The sequence below is a fragment of the Hemitrygon akajei genome, chromosome 16 (genome assembly GCF_048418815.1).
Source record: "Hemitrygon akajei chromosome 16, sHemAka1.3, whole genome shotgun sequence".
Lineage (NCBI taxonomy): Eukaryota > Metazoa > Chordata > Chondrichthyes > Myliobatiformes > Dasyatidae > Hemitrygon > Hemitrygon akajei.
In genome coordinates, this window is record NC_133139.1 from 29924417 (window position 1) to 29949618 (window position 25202).

At 38.8% G+C, this 25202-nt stretch overlaps 1 protein-coding gene across 6 annotated transcripts in view; it reads left to right on the forward strand.

Moving 5' to 3' along the window:
- Positions 1-25202, forward strand: part of ranbp3b (RAN binding protein 3b) — a 325996-nt gene that overhangs the window by 262448 nt on the left and 38346 nt on the right. For 4 of the 6 annotated variants that reach the window (XM_073068586.1, XM_073068583.1, XM_073068587.1 and 1 more), the window contains 2 exons: positions 2515-2607; positions 6542-6675. In XM_073068586.1, coding sequence (XP_072924687.1) covers positions 2515-2607; positions 6542-6675 — 227 coding nt within the window. The remainder of the gene's footprint in view (positions 1-2514; positions 2608-6541; positions 6676-25202) is intronic. The other 2 variants (XM_073068585.1, XM_073068588.1) reach the window with 1 other exon arrangement.

Genomic DNA, 25202 nt, shown 5'->3' on the forward strand with positions numbered 1-25202 from the left:
TCCACCAGTTCCAATGTGATCCCACCATCTGTCACATCTTCCTCTTTCTCCATCCATCTTTCTCCCCACTCACCCACTCCTGCCTCCCCATCCACGGGCATATACCCCTGCAGCGATGGGAGTGATTACACCTGTCCCTTCTCCACATACCTCTTTACTGTATCAAGGATCTAAACAGCCCCTCCAAATGTGTCAAAAGTTTGCCTGCACTTCTCCCAACTTACTGACTGCATTCTGTGCTCATGATGTGGCTTCTTTTAACATCGGGAAAAACAAGTGCAGATACAATGATTTATTCAGCACTTTATCTGCAAAGGCAATCTGGAGCTTTCAAGATTGAAGATTATTTAATGTCATTTCTTGTACACAAGTGCAAAGGCGAACAAAATAATTGTTATTCCACATCCGATACAGCACAAAATGAGATAAAGAGTGCAATAATAATTTTTTAAAAACAATAAATGTAAATACATATGATAGCTTATATACGTTGATTGAGGCTAGGCACAGGAGTTCCTGTACATAAGGTGAATGAAGGAAATAATAAAGTAATAGTGATTTCAGCACACACGAAATGCTGGAAGAACTCAATGGGCCAGGCAACATCTATGGAAAAGAGTAAACAGTCAACATTTTGGGCTGAGACCCTTCATCAGAACTGGAAAAAAGGATGAGAGATTAGAGCAAGAAGTGCGGGGGGGGGGGAAGAGGAGGAAGAAGTAAAAGGTGGTAGATGATAGGTGAAACTGGGAGGGAGAGGGGTGAGGTGAAGAGCTGGGAAGCTGATAGGTGAAATTAATAAAGGGCCGGAAAGGGGGGTATCTGATAGGAGAGGACAAAAGACCAGGGAAGAAAGGGAGGGGGGAGAAGCTCAGGAAGGTGATGAGCAGGTAAGGAGAAGAGGTGAGAGAGGGAAACAGGAATGAGGAATGGTAAAGGGGGGGGGAGGTATTACCGTAAATTTGACAAATCAATATTCATGCCATCAGATTGGAGACTACCCAGATGGATTATAAGTTGTTCTCCTCCAACTTGAGTGTGGCCACATCATGGCAGTAGTGACCATGGACTTACATGTCGGAATGGGAAGTAGAATGAAATGGGTAGCCAGCGGGAGATTCTGCTTTTTGTGGCGAAGTGGTCTCGCACTCTATGTCAGATCTCACAGTATACAGTAGGCCACACCTGGAGCACTGGATACTGTAGGTGACCCCAACAGACTCGCAGGTGAAGTGTGAAGTGTTGTCTTACCAGGAAGGACTCTTTGGGGCTGGATGCAGAGGCTAGTGGGTTGGTAGGTAAGGACAAGGGGAACCCAATCAACCTAACTCTAGGACAGAGGCTGGTGTGGTGGTGGTAGGATAGGGTGAGGGTAGATACACGCAAAATGGAAGAGAGTAGTGATTACATATCATTTTAATTATTTTTCCCTCATCCACACTGATCATCTGTCTTCTGTCTTTTCCATTGCTATGGAGAGGCCAAACACAAATTGGAAAAGCAATATCCCATATTATGCTTTGGTAACTTAGAAACCAATGGTGGGAATATTGAATTTTCTGGTTTCAGATAGCCCACATACCAGTGTTTTCCCACATGCACTCACCTGCCAACCTAGTTTTCCCATTCTTCACTTTCCCATACCACCCTTCCGCTCCACCAGCCTGGTTCTGTCTTTACATCATCCCCTTCCTGTCTTTCTCAACCTATCACCCACCTGTTATTTCTGCCCTCTCCTCCATACACGTGCCCAGCTCCCCTCAACGCACCTGCTATAGAGTGGTAATCTTTCTTTGCATTCAGTCAGAAACATTTGAATTACATCTTTTGCCTCCATAGATGCTGCTTCATTCACCGAGTTGTTCCAGTATACTGTTTCTTGCAACTATTTATTATTGTATCTGTCTTGATATTGGCACGTGACAATAATTCTAATAAAAGTTGGTCTAATACTTCTTTCTCTTTCTTACACCCTGGTAAATTGTATACCACTTGCATCGTGATTATTTAAACACGGCATTATGTTAACCATCGAGGGGGAGCTTCAGTGCTACAAATATTTAGGCATTTAGTTTAGTTCAAAATTTTAATTTTGAACTCCTGAATGATAGCAATAACTGCACCTCAATTTTTACATCTTTTTGGCATTAAACAACTCTGCTCATTTAAAATATTTTTCCAAGCTATAGTACAGTGTAATTTATACTTAAGTCGCACTACTGCTTGGAGCTTCCATTTCCCTGTGGAAATGCTGTGAGGCAGCTATCCCGTAGTCCCAGAAAAATTAATTATTTGTAGTTTTATTTTTATTTTCAGTTTATAATCCCAATTTTTTAGTGGTGCCATGGCCTGCGCTAAACACTGTTCAATGAATGGAATGACTATCTTCCAACAGTGCTCCATTACACAACAACATTGTGTTGTACTATACTAGAACTTGCAGCTTTATTCAAAGCAGTATGCTCGAATGACAACAAAGCTGAGGTGATGTAAATCAGTTGTTTGGTCTTGCAGGTCTTCCTAGTCAGAAGTCCAAGGAGCAGCAGCGAAGTGTCCTACGTCCAGCTGTCCTGCAGGCACCACAGCAGAAGTCCTTTACACAAAACGGTAACTGGTTGGAACTGCAATTCATCTTTGTACTGTCTAGCCTCTCAGAAATTTTGTTGCCAATCTGCATATGCTACTAAAGCTGCATTCCCCTTTCAGTATTTGTCTAATTTAAAGATAATTCGCAAAACAGCCTTACTTGAAATGAGATGTTTATTCAAATTCTATAGGTTTGCTCAAATGAGCACAATTATTTAATTGGTCTTTATTTTGAGACCTATCAGTTGTAGAGATTAGCCATCTCTGTCATAGTTCATCTGTAGCTATGATTAGCTGTGAACTTTCCGACAAATTTTCTGTATTTTTGCACATTTGTTTTTCTTTCCCTTCCCCACACTACCTCTGCAGTATCTACGACCAAATCAGTCTTCTGAAAATGGGCTAATTTAATCTTTCAAAGCAAAAAGCTAAGATTATTTTCAGTTTAAAATGTAAGTTGCAAAGGAATGGTCCTTTTTAATATTCATATGCAAAAGAGATTTCATCTATTGACTCGCACTGCTCACACAATTTAAAGATTATCTGGACCAAATATGTCCCTTGATAAAACCATTAAAGCATTGAAGTATGGGAGCCAGCACAAAGGCATGTTCATTTGCATTGTCTGGAAACCAGCACCTAATCTGTGAGCCAGTTATCGTTGAGCACACGAGAAAGTCTTAACGACGTAAAATGCAGAATAATCATCATTGTCCTATAATGGGCACAAAAAACAGGCTGGATAGTGCTGTGGTTAGTTAAATTATTGATACGAGAAATCGTCCTTTCTGAGGGCTAGTGATTCATCACCTTGATCGTCCATTGGTTGCATATGAATGCTTGCTTTGTACAAACTCTGTATTCTTTCCTAGCGTGTTTGTTTTGCTGCTTCTGCCTCATTCAGATCTTAAATGATCCTTGTGCTTGGGATTTTCAGTTTGCAGCAAATAAAGGACAATTATTATTCATGATTAGACAGTAATAACTTATGGAGCAGATTCTATATTTCTAATGTATAAGAGAAGAATCAATAATACAATAGTAAGCATATACAATAAGAAAAATATGATGGACATTGTACTTTTTTAAAAATCAAATAATTTCAGGTTGTATACTGTACACATTCTCTGATAATAAACTGAACCATGTAAATAAATAGAATTTAATAAATTGTGATAAATTGTAAAATGAGAGCAACAGGAAAAACTTAGAAGTGTACAAACTAGTAGAAGTAGTAATGAAATTGAGAAAGAAATGAGAAATACTAGGAGGCAGAAAAGAAGTATCTTGCGACTGCTTTAGAATTTTGCTTCTGAATTCTGTGGATCATCCAGTTAATCTTTCTGTGTTGATGACAAAGCCCCAGTAACTGTAGTGAATAGTGTAAATGGTATGCATACAGAAGTAGACATGGATTAGTTTTGAACTTCGTATAGCAATTTTAGAAATATTCCTGCATATCAAGTGTACTTAAAAGGTTTGGTGTCCTTGGATAAAGACCATGAATTGATCTTGATCATGGTTGCCTGTAAGGAAAAAATATATTACTTCATGTACAAGGGAAACATTGATCAGTGAGCTGCTTTTATAGAATGGAGTAATTGGAAACTTTTGTATCCCTCAGTAATGAAGCACTGGATTATTGCAAGCATTTAAATATTACAGGTTCTCCTTTAAAAAAAGTTACTCGTTTAGTTCCAACCATCGATGGACAAAAAGCCTACACAGATGCTCCTGAGCATTAAAGTGACCAGTTTCCCATTTTCTGTGACTATAGGTCCAGTTAAGATCAAATTCTAGATCTTCTAGTACAATGGACTCCTTATAAATGTGTGAATTTATTGATATGAAATGCAAGGAAGATCTCTCCTTTAAAAATGGATTCCTCATTGCCTTTCAGAAAACTACAGAACATGTTGGAATGTATTTTGCCATATTTGCAGTTCTGACAAACTCAGCAATTTAAACCAAACCAATAAAGTGCTAATACTATTATGTTTTGCTTGATATATTTACTCCAACACTTTGCAGTGGGTGCTGTCTTGCATACATGTATAGTTTCAGGTCTTTATGTGGTACAAACAAAATTCATTGTGCTTTGTATCCATCCGTATGATTGAGCTATTTATTTGTGAACAATTGAGGGATAGAATACTATTCAGAAAGCCATTAATGATTTATTTAAAAAATGAGGCATTACAAAATAATAATTCTGCTAATAGCTTTTAAAAGTTGATTCAGAGATTTTCCATTGGAAACAGATGTGCTTGGGAAGTTGTTATTTTGAAACAATAATGATCCTGGTGATTTTAATTTGGGAATTCCAGACAGTGACTGTTTTAGAATGTTGTGAAGTTTGCAAAGAGAGGGACTTGCAACTATATTGTGGTTTATATAATCTCAGAATGTCACAAGGTACCTTACCACCAGAATAGTGTTCTTACATAGCAAAATACAAGATAAGAGAGCACCATTTTGTCTGTACTGTCCGTTGGTTAGAAAAATCTGAAATTAATTATGTTGCCCTGATCGTTCTTTGCCTTACCATTCATGCAGTTTTCCCAAATTTTTGATTGAACTACACTTCTGAGAAGATGCTACAGTTTTTCTCTATCAAGAATAATTTTATGGAAAAAAACAAAAAAAAAACGTTTTCTGAGAAATATGAGTTAATCCTATTAGACCTGTTTGATGAAATGTTTAGGCGATTATAACTACCATTTTGAAAAATCACCTCCTGTGTAGAATTCTTTCCTTCTCTTCCCCGAGTCTCCTTTTTATATTGTAAATGGCCTATTTGCTGATGATAATATTGGATTAAATCTTATCTTATCTGATCATCAGCATTAAAACACTTCTGAAATGAGAAAATATGTGGTCATTTTGTTAATTTTATATTTTAAACCCTTGTTAATGAAAAGCCAAGAAATATAGGTGTTTGAACATTACACAACAAGGTGTCAGTTGACTTTACCTGGAGGATAGTTCTTGGATTGCAATTTGGCTTGCTTGGATAGATGAGAAATATCACCTACCCAAATTATAAATGTCTTGACTTTCCCTGTATTTCCTCTTTGACAGTTCCGCTCTCCAACTGTAATCCTGCAGCTGGGAGTAACGAAAAGCTGCAGAACGGCACGCTCCCGAATTGCTCACTAAATTTCCTTGGTACTGAGTATCCAGGACACTCTCCAAAGTGGGAGTCACAGAAGAAATACTGGGTAAATTCAACAAAGCTGTTATTGCTAGCATGATACTTGGATTAGGAGCATGTAATATCAGAAAATCACCTTTGATAAGGTGATTCCTTCTGTCAGTTGTCCATGCCAGGTTTTCAGCCACACTCAATTTTAATGCTAGATTATTTCATAAACTACAGGGAAATGTAAGTAAGCAGAAGAGGTGAACCATTCTGAAGGAGGTTGTGGGTGTTTTATTTGGTAAGGAGGCAAAATTCTCTTTTGACCTCCCACTCTTATTCGTGTTTATTGCTGTTGTCATGTTGTCTGCCAGTCTAGGTCATGATTGTTTTATAGATGTAGAAACAAGTGAGGGAGTTGGAAAAGTAAGAAATGGAGGATATCGTGGAGCCACATAAATTTGAACTGATACTTTTTTATTTGAGTCTGTGCAAGGAAATATTTTGTAACTTTCTATTCTTGTGTGTGTGCTCTACAATCCAGTCTCTTGTATTCAGAAGATCTATTTCATTATGAATTCCATCTGGAGAGTTTTCTCCCATCACTTAGATGAATTCCATTGTGTTGCCTGCATTCTGCTTTTTGAAGTGGATTGGACTTGCGAGTGCAGCCCCGAAAAGCTGCATTGTTGTATGGCCTTGACTTTCAGCTATATCCACTCCTGATACCTACCTTTATTCAATTAATCCAAGCCAGTGTTCCATGAAGCTATATAATTGAATCTAATTGCAGCTCTTTTTGTTTTCTTTTTCTAGTTAATAGCAGTGGAACCAATGGTGTGAGTAAGCCAACTGAAGATAGCACCATCGCCTCTTCTGTAAACCAGAATAGTACATCAGACGTAGAGGGCTCATCTATCAACAGTTCAACGACCACAAGTAGTCACTCGGTATGTAACACTGTTGTCAGCAGTGACTTTGAGACCTCTAAATGAGAAATTATCTAACAGTACAACAACATAAGTATGTGGTTACGTGATGACATCAGGACCATGGTTTTTCTGTCTTGGATGTTACTCCTGGCAACTCCTATATTTTCATATAGTTGTTATCTCATGGACCTTTGTGCATTTTATTGCTGGTGTCTGTTGGGCAAATGAAATTTGGAAATGTCTGGTACAATTGTTACCAAGTTATTAGGTAGTTGTGTAGGTTCACCCAGTTCAATGGCAAGAGTGCATAATAACTCAGCAAGCACTCCTGTAATTCACAAACGCATTTTGTCATCAGTGAGGTGAGAAAGGATTTGGGTGATAAACTTGTTCCATGTTGTTGCTGTATTTATTAAAAATTACACTGCCCTGACATTGTGTTTTAAAGTAGTTACATTGGTCCCAATGTTACCATTTTTGTGTTTGTTGATTGCGCTAATAGCAAGCATTTGATATTCTGTGATTTGTGTTGCAAGTTGTTCATCTCTTTGATGAGTTGGCTGGGCACTTGGCATGCCTGAGACTATAGTTTTCAGGAAATTTATAGTAATCAATGATCCACTCCTTACCATTCCAGCCAAGATTGGTGAAGACTGATTAGAGTAGGAATCCTTGGTAATTTATTCAGAAAACGTGAAGTTGATATACAGCTGCACCATTTTCCTAGTTGACTTTGCCAAATTCAAGCCAGATGTGAAGCCTGCAGTCATTAATTTTCTTACGCACATTTTTTCTCCCCACTGATTTAATAGCACAGTTTGATTGAAGCTGTGCTGGTGTGCGGCTGCACTTAACTGATATGCTCCCGCATAGCATTCATTGCCACGCAACTGGAATTGGATGCAGCCAGAAAAAGATCATGAAGTGGGCAAGATTTTCTTTGTTGAATTGTATTTCATTATACCCTTCAATTAATGAATAAAATAAAAAGTATGTGATTTTTCAATTTTCATTCTAAATAAGTACAAAAAAAACATTTAAAGTGTTGTGCAATTTTCAGGCCGTGTAAAAACAATTCCTGCTTAGAACCATGGTAGGTCTGCGAACATTGTTTAATAGTAATTCAAATTGAAATTAAGCATGCCTTAGAATTGCTAGATCATCATTGCAGATCAGATTTTAGTAGGTGAAGGGACTAAAAATATGTTTATGCAATCAATGAGTGAAAATTAAGTTGAACAGATACTGATTGTTAAGAAAGAGTAAATTCTAACTTCAGTTACACTATAGGAATAATTGCCCCTTCCTTACTCTCATATGTTTGTCTGTATAAGTTTTCAACTGGAATTGAAAAGTTCTGTACAAGTCAAACTATGCATTGTCCACCTTGTTTAGACCACACTGGGAATTCGAAGGTAAGTTTCTGAACAACTTCTCTTCATACCACATTCAAAATTAATCATTCAAATTTTTGCTTAAATATGAAATCCAGTAACCGGCATCCAAAACCATTCTACATTGTTTACACTTGAAGCCATCTACAATAATATAAATTTCCATTTTAATTTTGCAGTTGTTTGTGTTGAAGACAAATAATGGACAAGTGTTATATTGATCTGGATATGGAAGTTGGTTTTTCTACTGAAAATCTTATTTGTTTTGATGTGGAGTTAAGTTGATTTTTGTTCCACAAACAGACTCTCAGTCTAAGTTTCGAGTCTTAATGTCAAAAAGGAAAAGCACATACTATAAGCATAAAAGATTCTGCAGATGCTGGAAATCCAGAGTAACACACACAAAATGCTGGAGAACACTGCAGATCAGACAGTATCTATAGTGAGGAGTAAAGAGTCAACGTTTCGGGCCGAGACCTTTCACCAATCCTGATGCTGCCCGACCTGCTGAGTTTTTCCAGCATTTTGTATATATTAAAACACCTACCATACCTAGCATGCATATAATTTTTGCAGTGTTTAGTAACATGAAGGATAAGTCTAAAGCTCAGAAAGAATATCCAGATCCAATACATATTGTGCAATTAAAGCAAGGTAATAATTGACAAAAATGAGTTTAATTTTAATGAATTTTTCAAAAATGCTTCAAAGGGATTGTAGGGGGAAACCATTGTGCAGAATATGAGATTATGTAGAATCTATTTGTTTTGTAAGTAAATCTTAAAATATTTTTCACAAGGTCTGCTTCATGTACACTTGTCCTCCGAAATGCTCAAGCAATGTGTGCCAGCCATAAACTAAATAAATACTTTCGTGGATTAGATGTCAAAGTCAAGCAATTTTATATGCCAGAAAGACCAAACCGTGTACATTTGTGATCACCTCAAAACAAAAGGCTTGGCTTCCCTCAGAGATAGTTATATCATAGCTGTTCAAAGATTTCATAGGTACATTTAATGTCAGTGAAATGTATACAGTATACATCCTGAAATGCGTTTTCTTCACAACCATCCATGAAAACAGAGGAGTGCCCCTAAAGAATGAATGATGGTTAAATGTTAGAACCCCAAAGTCTCCCTCCCCCCCCCCCCCGCTCCTGCACGTTAAGTGGCAGCAGGCAACAATCCCCCCTCCCCCCACCAGCAAAAAGAAAGCATCGCACCCACCACCGAGCACTCAAGCATGAGCAAGGCAACAGCAAAGACACAGACTTGCAATACTCCAAACTCTATGTTGTTCACCTCTCCCCCTCCCTCTCCCTCTCCCCCTCCCTCTCCCTCTCCCCCTCCCCTCCCTCTCCCCCTCCCCTCCCCCTCCCCCTCCCTCTCCCCCTCCCCCCCTCCCCCTCCCCCCTCCCCCTCCCCCTAATAAGAGGTCTCTCTGTTTCACAGCGAGAGGGGAGACATAACAAACAACACGCTGGTTTATGGTGTTAAAAGTCCGTTACATCGCTTTTTCCAAGCTCTGTGCCCAAAGATCTCGGGTCTCTGGGCACACAGCCTTGGATCTCCCATCTCCCATGACGCACTGGTCTCCTGCCCAAACACCGATCTCGATCCCCATCTCCAGGTCCTCCAAAGGTGAGCGGAGCTCTTAGGCCGAGCCCTTGGAATGCTGAACAGTGGTCAGTTGTGAAACCCTGAGAGCGGGTCCCATTCCCACAAAGCACTGTAGTCAGCATGTAACTCCAGTTCAAGGTCTTCAAAAGAACCCTGAAAGGGAAAAATAGAGATATTAAAGATGGAAATAGAGTTGTTTCCAAAGATGCAAGCTAAGGAGTCACCGTTAGGCACCATTAACCCTTCCAAGCTCCGCATCATAAGAAAGAAAAGAAGAATATGTTGGTTAACAATGTATTTTCAGTGTCCTGGGGGGGGGGGGGGGGCAATAAATCATACAGAACTAATTAAAGATATGTTATTAATCAGTAAATGCATTCATACATGCTGCATTAGATGTACTGTAATTATATATGCTAAAATGGTTAAAAAAAAGTGATGAATTCAGGATTGTAAAGAAATTTAGGCTGAATACATTGTCATACAATGTGACCAAGAGCTAAAATGAGTTTTGAGGCAGAACAGACTATGGACAATTTTAGGAATGGCTAGATATCATCATGTATGATTGTAGTTCTGCAATTCTGGGAAACAAAATCTAGTAAATTGGTGCATCTTCTATATCAGGGCCTACCATATATATATATGTTCAATCATGTATTTCCTGACAATAGATAATGGATCTATTTAGCATTATAATGTGTGTCTAATCCAATTTTCTATAGGCTGTTGGGTTTATCATTTGCTCCTAACTGGTAATAAATACACATAATATGGCTGAAATGTCTGTCTTTTATATTTTTTGCTTTGTATGTTTAAGGATCCAAAATAATTTTGCTAGAACTAGGCCACAGAGACCTTGATGAGTTTCCACAATGAAAACAGAAATATTTACAATCTCTGCTTGCAAGCTTTCTTATGTCACTAACTTAAATGTCTTGGAGAGAAATTCTCTCTCTCAGCTTAGTTGTTTATTTGACCTGAGGCATGGTATAATTGGGAAAAGGCCAAAGCAAAATCTGAATCCGTGCACAGTGTTGATTCTGGGTGAAATCCATTAACATTGCAGCTCTGTTGCTATAAATGGATTTGTAGTTCACTAATAGAATTGTCTGTACTTGCCATACGAGAGTCTTCATATCTAATGTATCTTCCTTGTTAGTAATGGGGTGTGCCCGCAGTGCAATAAGCTTGCTGAAACTATGCAACCTAACTCTGTTATTCTCCTATTAACAGTTAAGAAGGAAATTATTTTCTAAATCAGAAGCTCTAAAGGTATAGGATAGAATAGCTGAATACGAAAGCAGCTGTTTGCATGAGATTTTGAAGGCTTTGCTTGCATCTCTTTGGATATACAGAAATACTTGGAAACTATGAACTTGGGATTCAGCACACATTTGGATGGGTTGATGTGTTAGGACCTTTCTCTCAAATGGCATTGGTTTCACCTTGTCCTCTAGTTTCATCTCACAACTGAGAGATGTGCAACTTGTTGGATAGTAAAATTCAAAATTAACCCTAATTCTGTAGGAGAATGTAGGGTGAATTTAAAAAAGGATTAGTATTGGAATAAATTAAATGGATAGTTGATGTTAGGAGAACAGCTGCATCACTCTTGACTATTGACTGTCAATGAATATTGCAGAAATGCCTGATAGGTTATATATTTTCTGCTTCATGTTCCATATCAGCTGCGTTAACCAAATTATTTGAAATTGGTGATTAATTCCGGTAATCTAAATTTTTGTAGTCAGTGGTTCAGATGTTAAGTAATCTGTAAGTTGACCAAGAGTCCCAACAATTGACCTTTCGCTATAAGTAGACAAGTTTCAATTTATCTCAGTCATAGTGATCTGAACCTGCCTGCAGGTGTATTAATTTTTGTTTGATTGTATGAAGTATCCTACTCCCACAAATGCACAACTAAATCTTTTAATAAGATCTTTAGAGAGAAGAGCTTAGAATCTTTTTAAGAGATAAGCAATTATACTTACTTTGATCAGACTACTGTTTGGTTCATTATTTCCAAATAAATCTGGTGCATATTGTACAATCTAGTCTTTAATATCTTTTCTCATGTCCTCTGCTCATTTGTTTCTTCAAAGAGACCTACCTGCTTCTGTGATACTTTCCCTCTAATCCGCTAATTATCTAGTATAGCTTTGAGCTAGTTTCATTTTAATTACTTCTCTCTCTTCAACTACCATTCTCCTTTCAAAGCCACCCTGCCCTCACAAGCTTGTTTTCACTCCCAAGTCTTAAAGGTAATGTTGCATTGTCAAATTGCCCCCATCTTGTTTGTAACTTTTTTCCCCTCCTAGTCAGCTTTCTGCCCTACCCAGTTACAAGATAGCCCTAACCAACATCTTTAATGACTGTTCTATAAATTGTGATCATTCATCAATTTCTGCTACTCAGCATGCACTAGGATAATATTATCCTCCTTTGTATCACTACAGTCCAATACATTGAAACTTTGATAATAGCTTTCACTAATTTAATTTTAGTCAAAGCATCTGTAGCAAAATTTTCTTTTCACAGTCTGCAGATGGATTGTTATATAGAGTTACAAGAAAAATTGTGAATCCTTTGTAATTACCTGGTCTGCATTAATTACTCATAAAATGTGGTCTGATCTTCTAAGTAGTAATAAACAAACACAATCTGCCTAAATTAATAACATTTCATCGATATTGAGTACACTATTTAAACAATCAGTCTAGGTTTAAAAAGATATGTGAACGACTGGGGTAATGCCTTCTATAAAAGGTGTTCCAATCAATGAGATGAGATTGGAGGCATGGGTTGTAGACGTGCCCTGCCCTATATTAAAAAAAAGACACACCAAATCAGATTACTGATAGAGCCTGCTCTTCTCAGGAAAGATCTGTTTATGTGCACCATGCCTCAATCAAAACAACTTTCAGAGGACCTTAGAAGAAGAATTGTAGAGATGCATGAAGCTGGAAAAGACTACCAGAGCATTTCCAAAAACCTGGGTGTTCATCAGTCCATAGTAAGAGAAATGTCTACAAATGGAGGAAATTCAGTACTGCTGCTATTCTCCTTGGGAGCGGGCGTCCTGCAAAGATCGCACCACAAGCACAATGTGCAATGCTTAGGAGGTAAAAAAAAGAACCCAAGGGTAACAGCAAAAGACTTGTTGATATCTCTAGAACTTGCTATGGTCTCTGTTCATGTATCCACTATAAGAAAAACGCTGAACAAGAATGTTGTTCTCGGAAGGACACCACAGAAGAAACTGCTGGTCTCCCCAAAAGAAAATAGCTGGTTTTTCAATGTTTCAAGTTTTCAAAAGACCAACTGGATGGTCCACAACATTTCTGGAACAATGTTCTGTGGACAGATGAGACAAAAGTTGAAAGTTTTGGCAGAAATGCTCACCACTATGGAGGAAAAAGGGCACTGCAAACCAACACCAAAACCTCATTCCATCGTGGAAGGAGCATTATGGTTTGGGGCTGCTTTGCTGCCTCAGGTTCCAAACAGCTTGCAATCGTTGAGGGAACAATGAATTCAAAATTGTTTCAAGATGTTTTACAGGAGTGTATCAGAGTTGCTGAATCTTAATAGAAGCTGGATGATGGAACAAGACAGTGATCCCGAACATGAGAAATCAACAACAGAATGTTTTAAACAGAAGAAAATTTGTGTTTTGGAATGACCAGGTCAGTGTCCAGACCTTAACCTAATTAAGATGCTGTGGCATGACCTGAAGAGGGCTGTTCAGGCAAGGTATCTCAGAAATATTGATTAACTGAAATAGTTTCGTATTGAGGAATGGTCTAAAATTCCTCTTCGCTGTTAAGTAAATCTGACCAGGAAACGTTTGGTGGAGGTTATTGCTGCAAAAAGACATTCTACCAATTGTTAAGCACAGGGGTTCACATACTTTTTCCAGCCAGGGCTGTGAATGATTAAACAATGTGTTCAATAAAGACAGGAAAAGTACAATAGTTTGTGTGTTCAAAGGCACACGAGTGAATCTGCAGATGCTGGAAATAAATAAAAACACGAAATGCTGGCAGAACTCAGCAGGCCAGACAGCATCTATGGGAGGAGGTAGTGACGACGTTTCGGGCCGAAACCCTTCATCAGGAGTGAAGTAACATGGGATGGTGGAGAGGGGATAAGAAGGGGGGGGGATGAAGTAGAGAGCTGGGAAGTGATAGGCTGGGGGGAAGGTGGAGAATTATGGGAAATAAAAGAGAGAAAGGTAGGGCTGGGGGGAGATTATAGTGAGGGGGGATAAAAGAGAGAGAAAGAGAACCAGACTAAAATAATAGATAGGGATGGGGGTAAGGGGGGGGCAGGGGTATCAACGGAGGTCTGTGAGTTGGATGTTCATGCCAGCAGGTAGGAGGCTACCTAGGCGGGAGATAAGGTATTGCTCCATTGACCTGCGTGTGGCCTCATCTTGACGGTAGAGGAGGCCATGGACAGACATGTCGGAGTGGGGGTGGTCTGTGGAATTGAAGTGTGTGGCCACAGGGAGATCCCGCCACTGCTGGAGGACTGAGCGCAGGTGTTCGGCGAAATGGTCTCCCAGTCTGCAATGGGTCTCCCCAATGTATAAATGGCCACATTGGGAGCACTGGATACAGCATATCACTGCAGTTGACTCACAGGTGAAGTGGTGCCTCAGCTGAAAGGACTGTCTGGGGCCTGGGATGGTGGTGAGGGAAGAAGTGTGGGGGCAGGTGTAGCACTTCTTCCATTTGCAGGGATGAGTGCCCGGAGGGAGGTCGGTGGGGAGGGATGGGGGGAATGAATAGACAAGGGAGTCGCGTAGGGAGCGATCCCTGCGGAAAGCCGAGAGGAAGATGTGACTGGTGATGGGATCACGTAGGAGGTGGCAGAAGTTACGGAGGATTATACGTTGGATCTGTACTCCTCCCACTTCCTCCAAACTAAAGGTGTAGCCATGGGCACCCGCATGGGTCCTAGCTATGCCTGCCTTTTTGTCGGCCATGTGGAGCAATCTATGTTCCAAGCCTACACCGGTATCTGTCCTCTTTTCTTGCGTTATATTGACGACTGCATCGGCGCTGCTTCCTGCACACATGCTGAGCTCGTCGACTTCGTTAACTTCGCCTCCAACTTTCACCCCGCCCTCAAATTCACCTGGTCTATTTCCGACACCTCCCTCCCCTTTCTAGATATCTCTGTTTCTATCTCTGGAGACAGCCTGCTGAGTTCTGCCAGCATTTTGTGTTCTTATAGTTTGTGTGTTATTAGTTTAGGCAGATTGTATTTGTCTTTTATTGTGACTTGGATGAAGATCAGACCACGCTTTATGAGTAACTAATGCAGAAAATCAGGTAATTGCAAAGAATTCATAAACTTTTTCTTGCAACTGTATTTCTGAGGTATCATGTAAAAGAGTGATGTAAGTGCCACGTGTGGTGAGTCCTTTGCTGTTAGTTAACAATAAAATCTTTGTTCAAGGTTCTTCTGCAATTGTTATAGATATTTCTTGACTTATTTGCAATTGTTTATCATTGCAATATAGTTGACTCTTCTGGCTATATATCTTTAATTTTTGAAGCTTTTATTTGCTATTAAGCACAATCCTTAATTTATTTGAGCCCATCACCCTTACCGGGTATAGGCCGTTGACAGCAGCTCTCCAGAGTCCTCTGTCTGGTGCCGGTCTTTCAGGTTGTCCCCAGGTATAGCCCATCTTCTTGGTGTCAGTTTCCTTCCTCTCCCAGGGATGAAGTTATTGGAGCCTGTTGGCATTTCTGTTGCTCTGGGTTTTTACAGAATGGGGCTGCTAGTCCCATGCCCAACCCTCTTTTCACAGCTGACCTTGGGACTGTCCATGGCAAAGTTAATCCTTAATTTAGAGGACAGAAAAAGAGATTATATCAAAATTAATAACAAAGACACAATTGAAATCCTGGGTGGTATAGATAAGTCAACAAAGATTGTTATATACTTGACTAATAGGTGCTTTGAAACACACTGTTGTTTAGATAGACAATTTACTCATCCAAAGAAACCTGTTGAGATAATTGACTGTTGACCTCTAGAGGTGTTTAATTAAGAGCAAATGGTTTAGGCAAGAATTTAGGCATGTGGTGTTAGAGGTCAGTCAACAGTGTGTACCATAGAACTTGATCTAGAGAAATTAGACTATTAGTAAGTCATGAAGGAACATTGGAGAAAAATGAATCATCTTTCTCAAAGTGATTTTCAAATTATGCAATCAAGGCTAATTTATATAAAGCTACAATATTGCATGTGGCTACTGTTCTGCAGAAAATTTTACGAAGGAGCTCAGAATCAGGTTTATTATTACTGGCATATGACGTGAAATTTGTTAGCAGCAGCAGTTTAATGCAAAATGTAATCTAGCAGAGAGAAAAAAATAATAATACATAAACAAGTAAATCAATTGCGTATATTGAATAAATTTTTAAAACGTGCAAAAACAGAAACACTGTATATTAAAAAAAAGGTGAGGTAGTGTCCAAAGATTCAATGTCCATTTAGAAATCAGATGGCCGAGAGAAGAAGCTGTTCCTGAATCGCTGAGTGTGTGATTTCAGGCTTCTGTACCTCCTACCTGATGGTAACAGTGAGAAAAGGGCATGCCCTGGGTGCTGGAGGTCCTTAATAATGGATGCTGCCTTTCTGAGACACCGCTCCCTACAGGTGTCCTGGGTACTTTGTAGGCTAGTACCCAAGATGGAGCTGACTAGATTTACAACCTTCTGCAGCTTCTTTTGGTCCTCTGCAGTAGCCCCTCCATACCAGACAGTGATGCAGCCTGTCAGAATACTTTCCACGGTACAACTATAGAAGTTTTTGAGTGTATTTGTTGACATGCCAATCTCTTCAAACTCCTAATAAAGTATAGCCACTGTCTTGCCTTCTTTATAACTACATCGATATGTTGGGACCAGGTTAGATCCTCAGAGATCTTGACACCCAGGAATTTGAAGCTGCTTACTCTCTCCACTTCTGATCCCTCTGAGGATTGGTGTGTGTTCCTTCATCTTACCCTTCCTGAAGTCCACAATCAGCTCTTTCAATTTACTAATGTTGAGTGCCAGGGTGTTAGTACGGCACCACTCCACTAGTTGGCATATCTCACTCTTCTACGCTCTCTCGTCACCACTTGAGATTCTACCAACAATGGTTGTATCGTCAGCAAATTTGTAGATGGTATTTGAGCAATGTCTAGCCTCACAGTCGTGTATATAGAGAATAGAGCCGCTGAATGGTGTCTTCTCTTCATGGGTGACTGAAAGCTTAAACCTTTCTTGATTTACTACTTGGAGATCTTGAGAGCTCATGGGCTGTAAAGAGTTATTCACATTACACTTCTGCAGTATTTGGAGATCTGATTTAAAAAGCCAAGACAATAGTGCTGCTTTTTCAAAATTGCATCATATCAAACAATATTGTAAAAGAAATTACCTGGACAACAAAACCTTACTCATCATTCACAAGCCCCCAAACACTGAGAAACATCAGGAATGCCACTGATAATAACTACCAAAGATGGGAAGCATATTAATAATTAAGATGAAGGAGCATGAAAGTCAACGTTTCAAGCTGTGGCCTTTCATCAGGACTGGAAATGAAGGGAGCAGAAGCCAGAATGAGAAGGTGGGGGAGGGTAAGGAGTACAAGTATGATAGGTAATGTGTGAAACCAGCTTTGGGGGGGGTGGGTGGAGGTTGAAGTTAAAAACTGGGAGATGATAGGTGGAAGAGATAAGGGGTTGAAGAAGAGAGAATTCAAAAGGAGAAGTCATCGGAGCATGGAAGAAAGAGAATGAGGAGGGACACAAAAGGGAGGTAATGTGTGATAGGAGAAGGAGGAAGGGAGAGAAATAGCTGGAAATGAAAGAAATCAATATTCATGCCACCAGATGTGAGGCTACCCAAACAAAATATCAAGTATTGCTCTTCTGACCGGTGTACAGCTTCTATTGTGGCAATAAAGGAGACCATGAACAGACATACGCAATGGGAATTGGAAGTGGAATTAAAATGAGATCCTGTCTTTTGTGGCATACTGGAATGAAGATGCTAAATGAGACAGTCCCCCAAACTACATCTGGTTTCACCGAAGCTGGGGAGGCCACACCAGGTGCAGTAGGTGACCCCGACAGGATGAGGGTTTTGTATGTTTTAATTGGTGTCTACCCCGAAAGGGTACATAACGTATGTTTTTATTGTGTTAATTTAAGATTTAATTGTTGATAAAGTACTTCTTCAGAAACTTGTATAGATGTATTTTAATTATTTATAACTTTTTATCAACATTCTAAGGCTGTGTTGAATGCAGCTATAGTTTTTACATGTGGCATCCCTTTTCTGATTTTTTGCTTAAATGTTGCATCCTTTGGAAATTGACAAATACCAAGAACAATAAGTAGAAATTGCCAAACCCCCAGCTGTATCCAAAGTTGACTTTAGGATATATTTCAATAGTCACAATGGTCAGAGAGTTATACGATATGAAAATAGGCTCTCTGGCCCGGCATGTCCACATTAACCAAGTAGCCTTCCTAAGGTAGTCCCATTAGCTTGCATTTAGCCAATATTTCTCTTAACCTTTCCAAATGTCTATTAAATATCACTTCCTTTGGCATGTAATCACCACCCTGTGTATATAAAAATCTGCCTAGACCTTAACAGCATCCTGTCTCTTTATATCTGACCTACTAAGGTGCAACACTTCATATTTGGCCAAGTTAAACTCCACCTGCCATTTTTCTCCCCTTATATACAACTGATCTATACTCCACTATATTTTTGTGTACCACCAATGTTTATATCATCTGCAAACTTACCCACCCACCTACTTTTTCATCCGGATCATCTATATACATCACAAACAACAGAGATTCCAGTACAGATCCTTGTAGAACACCACTAATTACAGACCTCCAGCTAGAATAAGTCCCTTTGACTACCATCCTGTGTCTTCTCTGGGCAAGCTGGTTCTGAATCCAAATGGATAATTCACCATGGATCCCATGCATCTTAATCTTCTGAATGAACCTCCCGTGAGAGACCTGTCAAATGTCTTACTAAAATCTACGTAGACAACATCCACAGCTCTGTCTTCATCAACCACACTCGTCATCTCATCAAAAATCTCTAACAAATTAGTAAAACAAGACTTGTTCCGCTCAAAGCCATGCTTGCTCTGCCTAATTGGGCCATGGTTTTCCAAATGATCATAAATCCTATCACTAAGAATCTGCTCCAGTAGCTTCCCTACCACTGATGTGAGACCCACCAATCTGTATTCTCCGGGATTATCCATGGTTTTGTTCTTGAACAGTTACTTACTCGCTAGACCTCTTGAACCTTGCCTGTGGCTAGAGAGGATATATATTGGTCAAGGCCCCTAATGATGTCTTCATTTACCTCTCCCAATAACCTGGGTATACCCCATCAGGCTCTGGGGACTTAACCCACCTTAATACTCTTTAAGAGAACTAACACTACCTCCTCCTTTACTTAAAAATGCCATAGCATATTAATACTCTCTGCACTGATCTCTTTATCCTCCACATCCTTCATGATGTAAAGTACTCATTAAAGACTTAGCGCACGTCCTTTGTATCCAAGCAAGTATTCTCCCCTTTATCCTTGAGTGGTCCCACCCACTCTCTGGTTATCCTATAGATAGTCTTGGAATTCTTTTTAATCCTCCTGCCAAGGACTTTTCATGGCCTCTCCTGGCTTTCTTAATTCCTGTCTTGAGTTCTGGTTTTTTTGAAATCCTCAAGGGCTCTATTTGATTCTAGCTTCCTAAGCTTTGCATACTTCTCTTTTTCTTGTTGACTAAATTCATCACCTCTCTCAACATCCAAGGTTCAATCCCATCAGTATGATTACACCCTTCCTATTTTTGAGTTCTACCCATATAGACTCAGTGGGCAAGTCTTCCATTATGTCCTCTCTGAGTGCGTGTGATGCTGTCCGCGATTAGTAGTGTAACCCCACCCTCTTTCCCCCCCCACCCCCCCCATCTTTCCTAAAATATTGAAACCCTGGAACATTGAGCACCCATTCCTATACTGCTCTAAACTAAGTCTCTGTGATGGGCAGAGCAATAATAATCTAAAGAATTCTCTCATGTGTCGATGTAATTTTGAGCAGAGGTTACCATCAATTAATTAATTATTAACAATAATTATGTACCTTTTAAAGGAAAAAAATGAGTCCTATTGCTTATTTACATGTATTTATTGTTTTGCTATTAATAAATCTATAATGTATTTTAGAAAGCCTGTTCAAAATCTTTAATCTTTGATAAAGAATTGAAAATTAACATAATTTCTAAATAACATTGTTGCTATAACCATTTACTATCTAAATACTGATGTGTACTCCAGGTCTATGAGGAATACAGAAAGCGTTATACAATGCCACATGCTCCTTACAACCATTAAGCTGGCATAAGACATTTCTGTGAGAAGGTCTCAGTGTTCTTGGGTTTTAAAAAAAAATCGTTGCTCCAGTACAGCTAACGATTATGTATCTTTTTTATTGAGAGTTGGGTTTAAGGAATTCTGGGGCTGCTCTGCATGCTCTGTGCCATCAAATTTTTTGCGCATGTCATTGGTTTGTCTTCTCTGCTGTGAAAGGCTATCAGTCCCAAACTATCATCATCACTCACACCCTCCAGTACCAGCAATATGGGAGAAGTCGTAAGTGATCACACAGTAGTAATGAAAAACCTATTTTGGATTGTGCATGTGTAGTTTGAGAAACAGAACAAATCTAGTCAAAGTTGTTAATTCAGAAAAAGTTACAGTCCTGCATTATCTATCAATTGCAAGTCCCAAGGAATGCCACAAATGGAATGGTAGCTAGCAGTCAAAGGGCAGTTCCTAAAACTTTAGTCCAGAAATGTTAATCATATCATGTGATCATAAATTATATGAGTCACTCTTGTGTATTTTAGCAGTCACAGACCTAAAAGGGCCTAATGCTGCTTGCGTTCAAAGAAGGGAAATAGAGCAGGACTTTGTAAAATGTAACTTTTGACAACAAGCAGGAGTTGCAGTGGAATATCGCTGCAAAGGAAATGAATTTCTCCTCCTTTGCAAAAGCAGGGTTTCTCAACCGGGTTCCGTGAGAGATCATGATTTTAAAAAAAACATAGTTTTTTGAACTTTGCGCAACTTTTATACAAAGTCTTGTAAAAAATTGTGTCTTAAGCTATATTTTTATTCATATTGCTTTGGCTTAAGGATTTTAGTAACATAACTATTCGACATTGTCAATAAATTTTTAGATTGTAAATGGCATGAATTTAAATCAATTTATAACAGCTACTTAAATCTACTGTGCCTACCTTTAGAAAAATTAAATCCCATTTTGATTTAAGCCAGTTATATAACAGAAATTTATTATGTTTGTCTTTTGACTTTTTAAAATTTATGAAAAAGAAAGATTAATATCAAGAAAGGTAAGTTAAACTTAACTACCTGTACTTTTGTTTTAAAAGAAAGGTTGACTAAAAATTAATTCTGTACTTAGAAGAGCATTAACAATAATTTTGGATTACTATTTCTACAACTTAGTGATCACGCTAATGTATCAGAGCTGTAGCTATAATAATATTTTTTGCAGGGTTTCCCTGAGACCTTAAAAGTATATCTGGGGTTTCTCCATGGTAAAAAGGTTGAAAAAGGCTGATATAATATTTACAGCTAACTAGAAGTGACACATTTGTTACCACAGGTAACCATTGTGCTAGACAACATGACCAAATGGATCACTGTCCTGATTGATGGGAACCTAATAGATGTACGTTACCTAGTTTCCAAATGGTTCCATGATGGGAAGAATTTCTATAATGTGGTGTTTAATTATTTAGCCTTATGGCAAATAATGCTGATGATTTGCTTATATTCATCAATATGTACTGTACTCAAGATAGACTGATGTCAAATATGCAGGTTGTTTGTATGAGAGCACAATAAGCTTTGGAGGAGTTGAGATGCATCTTCGTTAGGCATGAATTATTGACTGAATTTATGTGTGGAGTCACTTTGCATTTCCTTGAGATTTTTATTTATAGCTCATCCTAGAGTTATATAGAGTGACAACAGGCCCTTCAGCACACCAACTTTGTGCTGACTATCAAGCACCCCTTTACATTATTCCTACATTATCCTACATTCTAGCAGTTTACAGTAACCAATTAACCTATCAACCTGCATGTCTTTGGGATATGGAAGGAAACTAGAGCATCCACGCGGTCATAGGAGAATGTGCAAATTATACACAGAGAATGCCCAGGGACAGACGTGCTGCAGGAACTCAAAAGGGCAGACAGCATCAGTGGAGGCAGTGGGACAGATAACGTTTTGGGTCAAGTCCCAAAATGCTGACCGTGCATTTGCCTCTACAGGTACTGCCTGATGTGCTGAATTTTCCAGCAGTTTGCGTGTTGCTCCCTATTATAGAATTTGCAGTCTCTTGTAGCACTAGAGGTCTAGATTGGATCAGGTGATTGTAACTGTGAGACAGCATTTCTTTCAGCTATGCCACCCAGCGAGACACCAGAGAGATCTGTACATGCATTAAAAGAAACCCTGAACAAGTAAACATTCCAAAATTGAACAAGCTACCTGATGAATCAGTTACTGGCAAACTATTTTTAAAAATCTATACAATTCTGTACTTCAGTACTTCATTTTAACAGAGAACTACTGCATCATTGTCTTTGCACACAATTAAACTTGGTACAGACTGATGTCAAGGGGACAAAGAGGAGCAGTGTTTTAAGGAAGAACAATTTGAACTGACTGGAGAACAAATACAACTGTAGTGTTCTCGCACAGGTGTAAAAGAACTCTGAACTAAACACCAAGCATAAACCAGTCAATGAGGCGGTCCCAGTAAGATTAACCGTTTACTGTTCACTCTTCCACATTAACCTATGGTGAAAACTGTTGATAAAACAATACAAAATATATACAGTATTTGTTTCCTTCTTGACATCACATTTACATCATAAATACTTGCAAAAGTAAAACTACAACAACTATATTACGTTGAAGTGCAACATACAGTCAGAATCTACCTACGCCATCGACTGGCTTTAAATACATCAACACAAACTATCTGCAACTCTTTAAATAACAAAAAACATAAACTTTATCAATCATCATTACTTTTAACAGAATCAGCATTAACATTTTAAATTCAAATATCGATTATCTTATGCACTGACGGCGTTGCTTCTCTAGTGTTTCTAGTGCGTAGAAAGAAAACTTTTCTGGCGCTAATCCTGCACACACATAAGCCCCCCTCCTTCCTGTTTCTCCAAACCGGTATTTTCCCACAACACGCGGCGAAACCGGGGTGACGTCATCGCATGCCGCGATATATCACAGACAATGAATTTACTTTAAACAACCTTAACTTTAACTAGAAAATGATAACAAACAAATTGCTAAAGCGAAAATATAATAAACTAAACAAATGCCTTAAAGGCAACACAACAACAATACTAAGGTGACCTCAGATGGAGTAGTTTTGTGTATCTAATCTGAAATATTTAGTGTGCTGACTTGATGCCCAATGTATATTGTCATATGAAGATTGCTTGACAGCTTTGGGCCTGTATTCACTAGAACTCAGAAGAATGGGGGTGACCTAGTTGGAACCTAGCGAATGGTGAAAGCCCTTGATGGAGTGGATGTGGAGAGGATATTTCCTATGTTGGGAGTGTCTAAGACCAAAGGACACAGCCTCAGAATAGAGGACAGTGCTTTTAGAACGGAGATGAGGAGGAATTTCTTTAGCCGGAGGGTGGTGAATCTGTGGAATTTGTTGCCACGGGCAGCTGTGGAGGCCAAGTCTTTATGTATATTTAAGACAGGGGTTGATAGATTCTAGATTGGTCAGAACATGAAGCGATATTGGGAGGAAGGCAAGAGATTGGGGCTGAGGGGAAAAATGGATCAGCCATGATGAAATGCAGAGCAGACTTGATGGGCCAAGTGGCCTAATTCTACTCCTATATCTTATGGTCTAAAAATGCTCACGGTAGGACAACTGATGCTGAGGTATGCTGGAAAATTTACTCCTTATTTTGGTACTGTGTCAGCTACCTTTCAATGGTCATGAAATAGTCAAGCTGCTGCAAGTTCCTTGGTATAATACCAGAAACAAGTACACATCTGAGTCAAACCAACTAAGAGTGATCATCAGATTTGGTCTGTGATGGCTGTGTTTACACATTTTCTTCAGAAGGCAAAAGCAGTCTGCTGTATTTCATTGCAGTTAGTCAATTTTGCATTTGCTCAGAGACTGATGGCTATGCATTAAGGATAAATGCCCTGTTGAATGCTTGTGTGTTTGTAGAATTTAAACAAAATCTAGTAGTAATAATAATAATAACTTAGAGCACTTTTCATACAGATGATGTAGTTAAAGTGCTTTACAAAAGTGTGAACATGGAAATACAATAACAAATAACATAAAAGACAGACATGTATTAGTTAAAGCAAGGTTAAATCAATAGGTTTTGAGCTGGTGTTTTAAAAATGTCAACTGAATTTGCATCCCTTATAGTTTTAGGTACTGAATTCCACAGTTTAGGAGCGTAGTTCTAAAAAGCTGATCTGCCAATAGCTTTTGAGTGTGATTGTTTAAATTTAAGAAACCGACAGAAATATTAAAGGTCTATTTGGATGGATTATACACTGGTAACTTGCAAAGAAATTTTCTTGACCTTCTCTTCGTCATGTTAGATATTCAAAGAAGTCATCTAAAGGTATTCATTTTTCTTGCTATTGATTCCATTCCAATCCTCACCTGCTCTTTAAGGCAGAAATGCGATACTCACAAAGGCGATATTAACAGTGGGAGTTTTTGATTGCTATTTTTCCCTCCATTAGAGGAGGCTGTCAACTCAGTTCTTATCTTTGCCAGTTAGGGCTTCAGTTCCATCTTCATCATACTGTCCTCTCTTAATCAAGTTTTTAATGCTCACCCAAATCCCACACCTTTATGAAATTCTATTGCCATATCCCGTCCTTGGAATAAATCCTACCCCTATCAGCCCTACTTTTTTGTAATTACATGACCTTCCAGTCTCAATACAACAAATTTAGAACTTTCAAAACTAAATTCCCTCTCTATTAAACAATCTTCAACCTTTCAGTTAAGAAGCACCCATTTACAATTCTCCATTCCTTGTATACTTATTTCATGCATTCATTCTCTTTCCTTCTTTAGGACCTTTCAATCAAGTTTAAGGGAGCTAAATCCATTCTTTGACTTTAGCTCAAAGTTCTGTTTCTTTTTGTTTAAAGGTCCATTTTGGGACCATTTATCTATATTAATGTTGGTACCTTATGTAATGTTAATTTTTGGGAACCTAAAACATTGCCTTTGATTTTCTTATTATTTTGGTGTTTTGGAAATCTGATTCATTTATTGTCAGCTAGTTGGACATGGCATTAAAAATCAGACTGGTGAACTGGAACCAATTTTAATCATTTATACATGTAGAT